General features: G+C 37.4%; 1 protein-coding gene and 1 long non-coding RNA gene across 2 annotated transcripts in view; both read left to right on the top strand.

The window, feature by feature from the left end:
* The window catches only part of LOC128989538 (runt-related transcription factor 3-like), a 69,458-nt gene extending 52,185 nt beyond the window's left edge, over positions 1 to 17,273 (top strand). The window contains exons 3-5 of the mRNA XM_054411436.1: positions 13,834 to 13,983; positions 15,947 to 16,168; positions 16,611 to 17,273. Of these exons, the coding sequence (XP_054267411.1) occupies positions 13,834 to 13,983; positions 15,947 to 16,168; positions 16,611 to 17,017 (779 nt within the window). The 3' untranslated portion in view covers positions 17,018 to 17,273. The remainder of the gene's footprint in view (positions 1 to 13,833; positions 13,984 to 15,946; positions 16,169 to 16,610) is intronic.
* Positions 1,891 to 5,177, top strand: LOC128989709 (uncharacterized). Its single transcript, XR_008490466.1, has 3 exons — positions 1,891 to 1,996; positions 3,381 to 3,483; positions 3,967 to 5,177. It is a non-coding gene; the product is annotated as an uncharacterized LOC128989709 (long non-coding RNA).

The raw sequence follows: 17,273 nt of genomic DNA on the forward strand, positions 1-17,273 counted from the left end.
TTGTTATTCTTTTTCTTTGTTCTTCTGTTCTTTAATACGTTTCTCTTCAATTCATACGCAAATTCAACAAGTCGCCATATTTAGGCCTACTCATTGCCCAATCACAGCCTTACTAAAGTTAACATGGTTACTAATCACTCAATCACAGTTTACTAAGCATTATATCGTCATCATTCCCCAGCTGTTGTATCTGAAATCTGTTGTAACATAGCGCACAGCAGACAGAAGTGTAAAACGGAGCAGACGATTGTTGGCGCAAGCGTTGTTTCCATTTCATTTTCATCAAAGGAGCTGTAATGTTTCTAAAGGGAGGGAGAGGGGATCGTTATAAAGAGAAAGACGCTGACAATTCGTTAAGCAAAGGTTACGAACGCTATATGGATATTCTGCCAATAAAAATTCCTTAAATTGAGGTGACTTATAAAACTGTAATTTTATTTATATAGAAAGATAAGTCTTTTCCCGGTAGGCGGTAGGTAATCAAAATTCAAGTACAACTTGAAACACAGAATCTCCGGTTCCCGACCTGGATGATGGCTAGTTATTTAATTTCATTTACAGTTACATATTATACCCGTGATAAATCAAACCCGTTATGTAAGCCAAAGCCACGCGGTTATTAATCTCACTTGGTTTTGGATTTGCTTACAAACGTGATCGGAAATGGTTAGGGCCTACACAGTGTTCGTAAACAACATTTATGTAAACATATCAATGACATCTAGAAAAAGGAATCTTTATCAAAACAGCTGTTTGTAATTTCATATATGACGTCTTCTCTTAACAGATTATTAGTATTTCATAAATGACGTATGTATGTAGTAAACATGGAGAAAATAAACTAGAAAAATCACACAAAAGTGGGTTTTTGATCGTCCGTTTTTTTATTTCCAAAATAGTGAGGCCATATTTTAATGGCTATAAGGACACTCTCGCCAATCCTGTAAATACAATTAAACCATTAGAATCACACAAAGAGTTTTTTTTTATCGTCAATTTAATGCCAGAACACTAAAAATTCAGTTTCAAGCAAGACAAATATAACAAAATTTAAATTATACGAATTATTTTTGTTTATACATTTTTCACCTCCCATCTAAATTAACCTCTTCGCAACGAGTCCTACGCACAGGCCCTGCCTATGTAGACTTTTTCCTTTGTTATACAGTAGTAGGTATTTGTTTTTTTTACACTTTTGTTCGCTTTATTTCTACAGTATATAATTTTTATTTTGTAATCTAGTTGATAATGTTTGCTGTATAATATTTAAGTAAAGAAAAAACAATGTACTTATATGTATGTAATTAATGGGAAATAAAAAATATTATTTCATTTTCATTCATAATCGGTACTCTAGTTTTCTTTAGAGTAGGCCTAAATGCCTTCTGGGCCATGGCAGACGGACATAAATTGAGATAAGACATGTTTCAACTTCTTCAATGTATAAAACGTAAAAATAACCAAAAATATGTATAATTCTGAGCAACGTACAGATAAAACTATAACTTTATTTATATAGATTAACTGGGTTTAAATTTTAAATATCTAAAAAAAAATTTAAAACTTCTTTTATAGTTTTAGAAATAGTGCTGGGCGGGGGAATAATGTTTCTCATTTTGTTGTGTACATCCTTTATGGTGGGGGGGGGGGTTGTTGCTAAATTGGGGGGGGGGTGCGTCATGAGTCTAGGGGGGGATGGGCACCCCTGTTTAATGGTTAATAACAACAGGTTAACAGTAGTGAAAATAAATTATTTATTATTTGTAATTGTATAAGTATACTGGATGAGTTTTAACATTCTTACAAGTATCATCTACTCTAGACTCTACCAGAGTTTCGCAGTTCACTGACTACAGCAGTCTCCAGTCTGTTGATGTTGATATTTGATCATGATCACGGGCTGATGGGCATCACGGCATTTTGTTTGTTTTAAAAGTTATTAGGTGCATTAAGTTTACTGTTTTTATCCTACATAGCTTCTTAAGCAGCAAACAAGGTGAGTTATAACTTACTTAGGCCTTTTCAGTCAGTGGTGATTCAGTTATTCTAAACTAACATATAGGCCTAACCTAAAATGAAATAGAGGTACTCCAATAGTTCCTGGTCTAAGTTAACCAATAACTTTGATAGGTATTTGGTAGGTAACATGATTATGGCCCATCTCTAGAATTGGCCTAGCCTATGTGAGCAAACTCTTATGAATTTCCTTTTGTTTCTCATAAATATAACAGGCTATGTTACTGAAACTGTAAGTTACCGTTGGGTTTTTAGTAAATGGTCGTTGCTAAATGATACAGTTGGATTTACAGTAACCAAAACTAAAATAACTTAGACCTAACTTACACAAGACATCTAACATTAAGTTTATAAACTCATAATTGAATTGAATTACTCACTTAGGTGGCGTCCCCAACTCAAATAGAAAATGACATTGTAGGGCCTGTCGCCTAATGCGGTAACTGCTTAAAAGTAATATGACTAGGTATTTAGGCTTAGGCCTAGCTAAGTTACATCAGCTAGGGATTGATTTAAGTTAAGTTAGCCTATTTTTAAACTTGTTGTGTTAAGGGCTGCAGGGGTTTTTCAACTATAAGTTAAGTTTATAAATATGTTAACTTACTAGACCTTGAAACTTGGTTAACTCATAATTTAGCCCTCCGAGTGTTAAGCATCGCGTAATCGATGCACAACACATCCGCCGTGGTGTTATGCGTCGCTTTTGCGACACACAAACATCGTTTATGGCGAAGGCTCTGGGACTGACTTAATCAGATTGAACTGGATCAAGATTGGTATCGTTTTCGGCAGATTCTAAGCTTTCTCCTGATGTATGTTTCTAGACGCTTTTCATTTTAGTTCCAAAAATATTTTACCAGGCAGCTGACGTGCGTATTTGTAAACAGCTTGGTTAACCACCGATGACTGATGTGTTTTATTAAACGTTTCCATTGTCTTAGTGTTAAAATTATAAGAATTTAATTATAAGAAGATTAAAGTGATTTTGAAGGGCTGGTTGATGATCCTGAAGAAGTAGGTAGTGATATTGATGTAAATTATCGGCCAGATTCCTAGCTATGATTAGGCTATGCATTCTTAGCTAACGCTTAATGTACGAAATCTGTTTTTCACCCATAACTTATTTATTTTCAATTTTTCTTCCTTATATTATTATATTTTTGTAGGCCTAATCCTTATAAAATTTAGAACAAAGTGGCTATTTTAAAATATGTGTAGACTTATAAATTATAAAAAAATATTGAGCGCAAACATACATGTTAGGCTATTCATTTTTTTATATAATTTTTAATAAATGTTAACTCCACAAAAATTGCAGAAATTTTTTTTGCAATGTTCTATTAAATGCATTTTGTTTTTTGAAGAAATGACGAAAAAGAGATGGGCCAACATTGAACAAAGCAAAATAGAGAAATCAGTTGCTTCATGGCTGCCACAGACACAATTAAAATCAAAGACTTAGAAAGGGTATGTATAGTGTGATAATTTGTATTACAAAATTCACTTAGTGAGGTTAAAAACATAGGCTAACAAAACAATATGCTACTAGCTTTCTCTCTTAATTCCGGATGCTTCAGTTTTGATAGTAGGCTATATTGTTATACTAAAGCTCAGGTGATTTTATTTATCTCAGACAAATACTGCAACAATCATTAATACTTGACAGGGTTTTTTTATTTCACGATTCTGAATCTACCACTTGATAGATTTTCACTATTTTTGTGTCGAAAGAAAGATAATTCTGAGAACTAGGGAATGTGAAAGGCACAATTTCAGTTTAGGGTTTCAGTTTTTTTGAAATTAAGTTTTCATTTTTTTTAAGTCAAGCTGCCGACGTCAACATTCTAGACTAGCTTTTGCTATAATGCCATTTGCTTAACGTAACAGCTGTAAACATTCAGGGGTCCCTAGTAACGAAATATAATATTAATCTGTGTGTTATAATTTTAGGGCAGGGTGTCAAAGAGCACCTGAAGAACAGGAAGATGAGGATCGTGAAGCCGCCGACGCTTGAATGATGTGTAAATAATGTATTGTCAGAGTGTCTACGAACCGGGAAATCTGGGAATGAACTTATTTTTTTACTGAAATGTACTGTTTTTAGTAAATATGGGTAATTTTTAGTGGTAATTGTCCTTAAATAATTGTGTGGGCCATTTTAAGTATGATATAAAAATTTGTTAGAAGAACATAAAAGGTTTTTTATAAAATGTTTGCTTACATTTTCATCATTTTAATAGTAATCTATATAGTCATCATATAGTAATCATAATAGTCATAGTAATCTATGGAGTAATTATGCAATAGAAACCACATTAGCAATCTCAAAGCCATAAATATTTTATCTCGACAATCACATCAAGTCAAGTACTTCAAAAAACTTATGACTCAGTAGCAAAGCTCATAAAAGTTGTATCACTGTCATTCCTTGACAACTTATTTATTTATTACTAGGGTAATTATCATTAGATCCCAAACCTTTTTGATCATGGGAATAATAGTTTTATATTAGCTGTTAAATTTAACTTCTTACTTGTACTTTCATCTTGAAGATTCAATTTGCCGCTGGCCGTTGCCTACTCCCTTCAAAACTGTTTACGGTTTCATATTAAACTTCGAACTAATATACAGTGTTATTTTATAAGTTAAATCCTCTTTTATGGACATTTTATCTTTCAATTGACAAAACCACGAGCATTGTTGTTTGCATTAATTTTTTATCATAACACAGTCCTACTTGGTCTCAAAAAATCATATCCTTGCATTTCATGTATCTTTGTCTTTTATTGTTGGCTGTTTGGGTTTCAATATTTTTTTGTTCCCCATATTTATTTATTGAGTTGTATGCGTTAAGCAATCTAAATCTTATAAACTAGAATGATGATAATTTGCTGCTATTATAACCTCATTGTTTGTTACTTAGTTTATACAAGCCCTCCTAAATAATTAGGTCTAGGCCTAGGCAAACTAATGATTGCTATATATGAATGTTAAATTTGCAATTGAAAAGATAATAATTTATTCTGTGCTGGCTGGTAGAGTACTTAAAGTTTGTCCATGAATATTTTATTTTTATATCCATGCACCCATTTCTATTTTCCAGAATGTAGTAGACTGTGTTTTTATTATTTCTCTACTTTTTTTAATTTGTTTACTTCAAATAGAAGAATTTCAGTATACTTATTTGTTTTTATTTATTCACCATTGTTTTTGATAGTAAACTAATCAATTAATGTTATATTTAATTAGTTGCTTATAAGGCGTACTTATTATCTATGAACTCAAATAGAAATTAACCCTAACAAAGTTCCAAATTTGTCTATTTTAAAACAATTTTCAAACAACTTCAAAATTGTTATACAACAACTTTAAAATTGTTATACAACAATTTTAAAACAATTTCAAAATTGTTTTAAAACAACTTCAAAAATATTTTATAACAATTTCAAAATTGTTGTACAACAATTTTGAAATTGTTGTACAACAATTTTAAACTCATTTTAATATAGACAAAATTCCAAATTTGTCAATTTTAAAACAATTTTAAAACAATTTCGAAACAATTTTGAAACAATTTTGAAACAATTTATTTTCTTTTCCAACAATTTTTATGCTGACTGGGGTGGGGCAAATCTACGCATACCGTTAGAAAGCTATTTTCCTGTAGGTGTGCAGAATCCCTTTATAAATTTAAATAGGCTCAAAGATAAGCACAAAAAATGAGTTTAAAAATTTGAAAAAATTAACATGGATCTTATGCGTTGCCATGCTGGTGACGAAATAACAACGAAATATAAACAGAAAATCAAAACAAATGGAAGAAACTCCAAATCAAAACAAATGGAAGAAACTCCAATCACATGTTTTATTTACAGTGTGGGGTGAAAATAGAGAAGTGAGTAAGTTTATCTATAAGTATAAAAGAGGATGTTTGTATATGTATTTGTTTGGCAGTGATAAACTCAGACACCGCTGAACCGATTGCCACGAAACTTGGTACATACGTGTAGAATGTCATGGAATAGGTTTATACACCATCAATTTCGCGATCCGTCCAATCGGCTCCGCCCCAGTGGCTCTGGAGTTTCCCATGTTAACCTTATGAGAAATGGAAGTAATGAATCTTAACAGCTGTTTCAATTAAACAAGTTGGTTCTGTTCTATGATGTTCAATAGCATTAAAGTTACAAGGATTACCAACAGGGTGCAGCACTATTATTTCTTTTACATTTATGACAACAGCTAATTTGCAACCAAAAGGTGAGTGAGCGTAGCGAACGAACTTCAACCTGGAGGCGAGTTAGCGTAGCGAACGAGCTAACCTGAAGGCAAGTGAGCGTAGCGAACGAGCTAACCTGAAGGCAAGTGAGCGCAGCGAACGAGCTCCAACCTAAAGGTGAGTGAGCGTAGCGAACGAACTTCAACCAGGACGTGATTGAGCCATGCGAACGAGATCATCTTGAAAATTAAGAAGTTAAACGGGGCAAAGCCCGCGGGTTACAGCTAGTATTAAATATTTTTGGTCGAGTTTCGACCACTGGACGACCTCTCGTATAAATTAATTGGTAACCCTTTTCAAAACCTATCTGTGCACCCCTTTACTAAATGTAAAAATATTACAAATTTTACAAAGAAATACACAACTACCACTATTAGTTGGATCGCCACTTCAGTTTTCATACAACCGCTCCATAAGTATTGATAGTATGTTGGTTACTAGGCTATTTACCCTAGTGCAAGTACGTTCATAGAGATGGGCAAGTCTAATGAAACACACTTGTCGGGGGCTACAGGCAATAAAGAGACATTAATAGACCGACAGTAAACATGGTGCTTTGAGAGTTGCCGACACTAACACACACACAATACAACACACGCCCACTAATACACAGACACACACACAATACAGCACACGCTCACTAACACACACACACTAATACACAGCGTGTGTCAACCAATTAGTAAACAACAAGGAAGGTCTTTGAAGATATGTACCACCTTATTGTGATTGACTCCGTGCACATCTCGTGGAACTTGTTGTGATTGTCTGCAAGCTAATTTACCTGTCAAAGATACTGGTACGGTTCTCTAAAGCATCTCTCGTTTAAGCCATTCGTAGATGTTGTTGACTTACCACTATTCTTTTTGGTTGTGAAGTATATATTTAAATTTGGATACTGAAATATTCAATCTAAAACTACATGGATCAGCTAATAGGAGAAAATAGTGAAGTGAAGTGCATTGTATTGAATTCTGCTGTTGAAGTTCTATTTCATCTATAAGTTCTCATACTATGATAATAGTTTATGAGGATATAAAATACGCAGAAGTTTCCGAAAATTTTCCCTTCCAGTTATTAATAGTTTAAAAGTTTAAGTGTGAAAAAAGATAACACTATAACAGCAGCATACTATCGGTGTATGAATTAAACAAGATCGTTTATACCATAATAGGCTTAAAATGTTACGTCAAAATATAATTTCTATATCTATAGTTCTATAGTTCTAGTTCTATAGTTTATAAAAATTTTTATTTGTAGTAGCTCAATGTGCAATCTTTCTTCTTTTTCCAAAAGTACCTATGTAAAATAATAATTTATTTGTTAATGAATTTTTCTATGAAATTAGATATTTGACTACTGCTGAAGTACATTCCCCACACACAGGCTGTGCCTATGTGGGGGATAACCCATCTGTTTGTACAACTCTGTGTAACAAAATTATAGTGCTTTTGATAGAATGAAGTATGTTTCATTTCATTAAGAATTTGTGCGGAGGGTTTTTTTGGCCACTGGGGACCTCTAAACGAAAAAGTAAACCGGTCCCAGGCCTAGGTCTTACCATGAAACCTACATTAATAGCTTACTAGTGGTCGTCCTGTGGTCGAAACTCGACCAAAAATTATTAATGTACAGACTTCTCTATTTTCTCCCCACACTGTAAAAAAAACATGTGATTGGAATTTCTTCCATTTGTTTTGATTTTCTGTTTACATTTTGTTGTTATTTCGTCACCATCATGGCAACCCATATGGTCCATGTTAATTTTTTGAAGTTTTCAAAATCATTTTTTGTTCTTATTTGTTAGCCTATTTTAATTTTTAAAAGCATTCTGCACATCTACAGGAAAATATATTTCCAACAGTATGCGTAGATTTTCCCTGCGATGCACACGAGCTGAGAAAAAAGGTTTTAAAGAAACATGCTTGCCTATTAATATATAGATAGATAGATTCCCTATATGGGAAATTCGCTATCGGCAATAATCTGTGTTAGATTATTTAATGTGCTTGGGTAACATATAACATTGTATACATATGGTCCCTTTCCACCCTTGCACATTTCCTCCCCCAGACAGGTACTCACGGCCAAGACACAAGACCGAGCCAAGTCTCATAACTCACTCTCGCCGCATCATCTCACGTAAGCCGAGCTCATCTTACAAATGAGCCGTCGTGAGTGACGCGGATTACGTAGTCTAAGACTCGACACGCCACCTCCGACACGCGCCCCACCTCCCCCACCACTGCCTCCACCACCTCCACCGCCGGATGTAACCGCTGACTGAAGGGTAACCTCTAACCCACACCGTGAAACCTACAGTAGACCTGCATGACTCTGTAACCGAGCACATTCAATTTAGTGATTAAAACCTCAAACATCCCAATGTGAAAGGATATATTTTGGGAGAAGATCAAATAATTAATTTTTGCAATTCTTTCGTTTGATCAAACTGAGTTAGAAATCAAAACTAATACAGTACACGTAAACGATCATAAAAAAATCCAAATATATATTGACTGGCAATAAATATTATTTAACTTATATTAAAACGATATTGCATGAATATTATAATAAAAAATAATTGAAATATCTCTTTTCTCTTTTTTTGCGATTATTATTAGTGTCACCCCTCGATAAAACATTTGTCTAACCGACCAATGACAAAATAAATTATACATACCAGAAAATCTTTTTTGTTTAACAAATCAACCCTATGTGGTAGCCACCTAATAATAAAATAAGCTTAAACATACTTTGTGTAATAACGGCTCATATTTACGTGTATTTGAAATAGTTTACACAATTTCAATCCTAAAGTGCGATCTGAAGCATTCACTCGCTCTGGATCTTTTTGGTAGAGTTAAAGGCGGATTAATTCCTTATCAAAGCAGTAAGGTGGTTCAAGGCTCTTTGCTCAGGAAATGTAAGCAAATTGAAGGTAGCAGTTGCTAGCAATACTATTAAGGTTTAAGGGCGCGTGAGGGGAGGGAGGAAAGGATTAAGTGAGGTTCTCTGCTGGAGTGAAGGGTGAATCACTAATGAATCGCTTGTTTAATTAATTAGGCCGGACCTTCAGGCTGGAGCGCATGCAAAGCAGCCGTCTTAGTGCGGGACTGATTTACGCTAAATATTAATGGCGGCAGAAAGCACTCGGACTTGACCGGATTTGATCAGCATTAGGCAGGATTAGAGCTACGGCTGTAAAGGAGCTGCGAGGATTGGAGGACCTTTCAACACTCAAGTCGTTTTACGTTCACGTAAATATTCTTTGGGTCTTCAAAAATACATATAGAAGACTGCTGGTTTTTTCCTACGGTGTTTTTTCTTACTCTAAGTATACAATAAGTGATTTTTGTATAGGAAATACTAGAGGTTCGAATCTGGACACCACTGATAATAGAAACAGGGGTTTTGAATACGTTTTCAGGAAAATAATGTTTCTCATAAGGTTTAAAAACTACAAAAATACACCCTAGTGCAGTAAAATATGATTATAATAAGTTTTATCGATTTAACGAAATATTCCTAAGCAATCCGACCCCTAACGTCTCCGTCGAAGCTCCGATTTGTGTAGTGCCTTTTACTCACAATATCTACTCTCAGTGTTTCCAAGTAAGGTGTCCAGTCTCGTATCTATATCGATTATTAACAGCTCGATACTACGGAAGAGACAGAGGGAGAGGAGCGGTGCGAAGTAACAGCTGGTTGCTGTGGTGGCCCGTCACAACTTTCTGAAGCCTACAACTTTCTAATGAAATCGCCTCCCTTCTGTGAGAACCTCCCCAGCTTCGCCATTGCCGATAAATTAACAGCTGTCGCAACGATTACACATAACGGGTGGTGGGTAAAGACAGAGTGCGTTTAACGGGAGGTTTTATGAATTTCAATAGTCTAGATATTATTTATCAAATCGTAATTTTTTAATTAATTGCAATAAGACTATTTTATCGATGCATCGTAAGAGATTGCTACAGAGCTTTGAAGTAAACCAGTGGGTTACCCAAGCCCAGTTTCGGAATAAACGTTTTAAGGGGTGAGCTATCGATGTACCACACCGTTTACGGTACAACGTACGTTTACGTATTAGGTGACGATTCGAACTCACAGCATCGCTAATGTCAAATTTTGCAAGACTATAATTACACCACTTGAGCCTATAGACAACAATACTCTCAACCTTTGAAAGGAATGGCGTGAAATGCAATCTAAGGTAAACAATAACCGCTCTTTATATCGTGTTGAATTTTAAGAAGTTTATCCCACTAACTGTCATGACAGATAATGTTAGGACAAACTGGTGATAAAATTCATCAGTCAGCCATACGTTGAACTGGTATGATTTAAAAGTACTGCATAATATACCTACCTAAAATAATATCTTTTCAAAAAATTTCCCTGTGTAATAGTATGTAATTTTAATTGATCGATTTTTATAAGACTTACCAACATTCCAGATACAGTAACGTCAGAGTGAAACGTCTCACTAATTTTCTATTAGATAATATCCATTATTTTAAGTTTAATAGGAGAGGACCAGTGCACAAATTGCGCAGTTTAATTGGGTCCAAAACTTTCCCAGGCAAAATAAATCCCGTGCAATACCCAATTACGTGAAGGGGGCGAAGCCCTAATGGGGATTCACTTTTTAGATAATTGCCATTTTCAGGTGCGCTATATCATATCATATCATAAGCTGGCAATATTTGAATGGATCTGTAATCATAAAAAATTAGTGGAAAATACTTTTTTGAAAATATCAGTAATTGGTCAGTGCAGAGGTTCCTCCCTCCTCAGATCCCAAACCAGGGGGGACCTCCTACGAGGTGGGGTCCTCTAGTCAGTTGATGATAGTGTTTCATGGTGAACCTCGATGACAAGAGATCGCCAACTCCCCTCGGGTTAGAGGTTACCCTTTAGTCAGCGGTTACATCCCGTGGTGGAGGCGGTGGAGGCAGTGGTGGGGGTGGTGGGGCGCTTGTCGGAGGCGGCGTGTTGAGTCTTAGACTACGTAATCCGCGTCACTCACGACGGCTCAGTTGTAAGATGAGCTCGGCTTACGTGAGATGATGCGGCGAGAGTGAGTTATGAGACTTGGCTCGGTCTTGTGTCTTGGCCGTGAGTACCTGTCTGGGGGAGGAAATCTGTAGCTGCTAAATACACGGGATAGGTTTACCCACGACCCTTGTGTGACGTTTATATTAGGTGATGACAAGTTGACGTTATTGAAGTATTTTTGCGACTTTTGTGATGTTACGGAAGGTAGGTCCACTACCTAGAGAATATGATTTGTACAAGAATGTGAGATGCATACAGTCCTAAAATTTACCATAGACACATTTTCCTATGCATTTACTAAAAAGGCTCTCAAGACCTGACTCACCATATTTTCGTCTCGCTCTTAAGACCCATCTACGATACAATCGTTTCTCCTACAGCCGTATTTATTATATCTACGTACATTATGCCCTACAATCTTTAGGTATTAATACACAACACATGTTTTTTAAAAAAATTTCGGATTATCAATCACAACATTGGATAAAAAAATTTCACTTCTTCCTAGAAAATAAATTAAGTGTGAATTTATTACACGATCATTTCACTGTCTCCAACGGAGATTTGAGTGTGCTACAGTCCAACAGTTGGGTTGGCTAGTTCAAGTGTTTACCGAGATCTGCTACAGATGCTACAAGTAGCCACTCTACCTCTATCCTCTCTCGAGGACCTGCTTCATCACACAGGTTATCAACTAAGTTGATCGTGTTATCGCATTGCTTCTCGTATTTAGATTCATCCAATATTAGACAGTTATCCTCGTTCACAGTACTGATTTTTTCTACATGATAGATATATCTTTCTACAGCTGAGAATGGTCTCCAAACGACTGGGTCTCGGCTTTAATACATCTAATATTGACATTTGTGGGTGATTGGCGTGAATCGTACCCTGGTCTCTAAGGATAGATTCTAGTCCTCTATCCGATTGCTGTGACTAGATCAATATTGTGCTGAATTATGCAGAATTATATCACAAGAAGAAACTTCCTTAATTTATCAAATTATTATTCATATTACTTTCATATTCATTTACCTATGTGCGTATTTTAACCCAAATACGAGTAGAGGCTCGTCCAAACCGAAGCGGGAAAGTGGCGGGAGCGGTGCGGGAGCGGGAAGGGAGTAAATGACCGGCGGGATCCAGCGGCAGCGATACGTGGCGGGAAAGAGGTAGCCCACACCGAAGCTGCAGGCTGCGGGAAGCAGGACGACTTCTCAGTTCATTTTCATCTTAGCTACAGAGTGGTTGTGTTAAGTGAATGTTTGTGTTTTATGCGTTCATGTCATGAATCGTAATAATGTAAAAGAAGAAGCTGTGCTCTTGCTAGCGACAGCGGAAGATGAAGATGAAGCTTCAAGACGGGGATCTGTTTGGGTTCATGAAATCAATCTAAATATACATACATTTGGCGAGTACAACCCTTATGCCGGATCTAAGGAAATACGAAAGGAGGTTTTATATTTATTTGAGGATGACCGTCGCATGTTTTGATGGACTGCTGGATTTCATAAAAGATGAGGAAATTCAAGAACAGCATCTTTTCTAACGTCTCGTCACCAAATGAGCTATGTAACCATGTGTTCCCGCGGCGGTACGAGCGGGGAAATCCAACATGTTTCAAACCAGCGGGACGGTCGAAAAACGCTGCGAGACCGCTCTAGTGTATGTGCTCACATCTAACACCATGTGTTTTAAAATCCCGGGCGGGAATCCGTCCCACCTTCCCGCTCCCGCCGCTTTCCCGCTTCGGTTTGGACGGGCCTTAGAGGAGGGGTGTAGAATGGAGTGAGATACCTTGTGTAGGTTTGCTACTGTCTACCATCTCTTTAATTTGTCATGACCATCTTTTGGAAGCCCAATGATCAACGTCAGCTAGGTTCAGATTCGAAACATAAAAATTCGGGTACACAAACTGTAACAAATTACTGGGCTCTGAATATGGTTTCGTGGTGCATACAGTAAGGTATTGCGTATTTTCATAGATTTCTTCAATTTTTATCACGTTTTGGAGAACTATTATCAGTTTTCAAAATTGACATAGCTTGATAATGTTGAATGGGAAAATCTTACCATCATTATTATAATTAGGCCTACCCTTGAGATGGCAAAGCAATCTTGGTGTGTATTTAAAATTTATATGCACTCGTCTTTCGAACCATTAAGAACTACGTGCGTTCAAACAGCCGTGGCACCTGACGGATTAGGAGACCCCATGGAGACCCTTGGGGTCTCATAATCCCTCAGGTGCCACGGCTGTTTGAACGCACTGTAATGATCAAATTTCGAGGACTACTATTACTAGGATCAAAGTGGTGACCTTTTGAATGTTAAGCAAACACCTTAACCACTCAGTTATCCAGGTATAATTGTTTTTTTTTCATCCTAAGTAGTAAGTTTGTATATCGATGACGTCACTGGACGTATCACTATCCACCCCTAGTGACGTAACCTGGGGACAGTTGGCAAGGCTGATGCAGTGCTTTCTGTTCTAGGACAACAACAACAGTTCCACTTCGCGTTTGGCCAACGTCCGTTCCTCTCCGGACACTTCGGCAGCGCTCTCGACCCTCTGCAGAGGACCACGGACTCCCTGGCGTTCAGGATGCCCACCATGTCTAGTTGTCAGAGTGAGTAGCTGGAAATAGCACTTATATTTGCAACAATAATAAGGTCAATCAATCATTCAATCAACTATCTATGATGGGGACGCCACTATGTGCGTATTTTAACCCAAATATGAGTGAAGGATGAGTGACACGATCTTGAAGATTTGTTAGTGACTAAGGTCATGATCCTTAGACACAGCTTTTAGCCCATACAGCCAATGGCAACTAAAGGAACCTACCGTTTATAGTGGAATCCGAAACACATTTTCCCTTGTAACTAACAAATTGGTCTAACTATCAGGATAGTAGTACGGATAGTCGTAGTACTCACTAGAGTGGACGTTAATCCACACCGAGAAGTATAGCATCCACAGTGCAGGCCTATAAATATCCACAATTCGTGACCTCCTAGTAATAGGATCACAGGACGACGCCACCGTCCCAGTCAATAGCATTAGATTGTGCCGTTCTTAAAAGGGAGAATTGGACTCAGCCTCACTTCATTATGTATAAAGATTTGTGTGCTTGTTTGTCGTGTGTCTTCCTCCATCAGATTACGATGAGCGAACATTTAGCTAAAATGTACTATATACTTATGGATTTTTTCGTTCACTACAATGAGATTATATTATGGCCAATGCTATGATATGATTTAATTAAGTGAAATACTACAGCTCACACAGGGAATCAGTCCTAAAATACAGAATGTAGAAATGATCAGGTTTGCTAAGAAATTAATATCTCACGTTTAAAGTAGCCTACTGTATTTATTTTAACGTTGTGTAGTTTTTTTCTAGTAACAAATATCAATATGCGTGATCCAACCCATAAATATTAGTCATTACGGTGTTTTATACTTTATAAACTCCCAAAATACCAAACCACACAGTATTGCTAACGATTCTCAAAACTGTAAACTGATAGAGATACAAATCGCAACCACGAGAAGGCTTTGATAGGCGCCATTAAAATAAGCCGTTACACCACTCGTGCGATTAATTTTGGAACTAATGGCCGTGGATTTATTCGAAACTGGAACATATACAACAGGATGCAAACAATGGAAACCGCACATAAACAACACAACCCGAGCAGAACGAACGCCTGCGGACAAATCAATGTCAGGAGTTGCAGAAAGACTGCAGCGTCGATAGCGCCGGGGGCGAAAAACAATTAATTACCAAATCCTTTACTGCACTGACGCCGAATATTTTCATTAAAACTGTTACGGAAAAACGCGAAAAATCCGATGTGAACGGATGGACATGTCACCGGCGCTGATTAAAAATTTCACTTATATTTTATCAGCGGAATTCTGATCAACGACAATATGAAAATTCCATTTCTTGCTGATATTAAAAACTACGGTCGGCGCTTTTAACGTGGTAAAAATGCATCGCAGTCGGTCTGGCCTGCAGAGTTGATTAAAATGACATCCTGTGACGTCACGTGGGTGGGCCGACTGACAATCAACGTGCTCTATACTTTGGGAAGGGCTCGTACTAGTTTTAGGAGTACACTCTTTTATATTTACTTAATTACTAAATTTTTCCTTTAAATACTATTAAATCCTACTGTGCGAAAAATACGCAAGAGGTATACAAAGCTTATCTTCTATAAAATACATCAAATCTTAGTTTTGTCAATTATTATAAACTTAAAATTTGCAAAATATTCAAAGAGTATCGTGAAGTGATACTTATTTTCTAAGAGATACTAAATGGTTGGCTCCAGTTGACTACATCAATCCATCGTCTCACACTTGTAAGGCAGTGTCGGTAATGATATACTAGAGCATTGGACTGGATATGCAGAGAGACTTTTGATAGCATTTGTAAATACATTTCACAATTCTGTTCCTGTATTTATTCCCAGTCATTTAAATTTCTTTCACTTGTCGCTGCCTCTGTACCCTTAGTATTTCGATTTTACAGTTTCAAAGCTTACTCATCAATCATTTATGACCTGATCATATTTGTTCCAGACATGAGTCAGTTCGGGCTGAACAACTCGCACCACTACTCCAGTTTCGGCTACGGCGCGACGACGCCCTACTCCTCCTACCTCGGCGCTGGGACGCTCAGCAGCTGTGCCGCCACGGGGGGCTTCAACACGCCGGCTATAGGGTTCTCTACGACGCAACACTCCGAGAATAACAACCACGAGAACAACACCACCTTCCACACCTCCTCCACCACATCGTCCAGTGAGTCTTGCAATGTCTATCGTTAAGTAGCTTACTTAAGAAGTAATTTAAATAAGTCAGAAATATATTTAAGAACTCTACGTATTGCATTGTGTATGGAATTACTACATTTTTAGGGACCGATAGCTGGTTTCATACTTTTTATTGGATTGTAAGTATTTTTTTAGTTTGACAACAAGTAGAGTATTATTCTTTTATAGACGTTGACTAAACCACAGAATCAAACACATTGATGTAAACTGACCTGAATAATGCTAATCAATATCCAAAGCTTCAGTAGTCTCACGGACATGAAAAAAGAGATGGTTGAAAACAAATATTTTTTGGACTTTCAAATACAAGGATAACTATTGTTGTGAAGAGCTGATTGGTCATCGCATTTTATGAAATTGAACTGAAACCAAATGTAGTAGTTTCTGATATTGAGTTGTTCATGTTGTAGTGATGGGAGACGCCGCCCCAGTGGGTGACCTGGACCAGCACCTCCTCGGGCCGCAGCAGCAACTCCACAACAACCTCAACTCCACCACCCTTCCCCGGTACTCTGCCTCAGACTTCCTCAGCGGCCCTCGGTCACTCAGCGACTCCTCTACGGCAGAGTCACCCGTGGGGAACGACGACCTCCAGACCAACGGCCACGGGGCGACCACCTTCCACCACCACCACATCCATCATCACAACCCCGCCACCACCTACCCCTCCCACTATCCTGTGCTTCCCTCCCTCTTCTACTCCCAGCTTCACCACTCCCTGCCTGGCTCAGACCTCCTCACCTCCTCACAACTACCGGCCAGAGTGGACGACCCTCCCTCCTCCGGGCGAGGACAGGACGTCTGGAGACCCTACTGACCCCAGGACACCATGGGTGACCCTCTGGCCATCTAGAGTGTTCAGTGTAGTAAAGTGACAATTGGAACAGTGAAAACTGACCTAGACCTGTCCAAAGACTGTTGAGGGGGTTGTAAATCCTTGCTGTAATATTTACATTTCATCCATCGTGGATTCGACTTTAGTGTCATTCAAAAATTAGAAAGTAAAATACGATCCAATAATTTGTCAAAGTAGCGAATTTATATACCTTTTTCAGCTTCCACACTTTAATTTT

The sequence above is a fragment of the Macrosteles quadrilineatus genome, unplaced genomic scaffold (assembly GCF_028750875.1).
Source record: "Macrosteles quadrilineatus isolate MER2022 unplaced genomic scaffold, UCM_ALF_1.0 Scaffold_3__2_contigs__length_128488019, whole genome shotgun sequence".
Lineage (NCBI taxonomy): Eukaryota > Metazoa > Arthropoda > Insecta > Hemiptera > Cicadellidae > Macrosteles > Macrosteles quadrilineatus.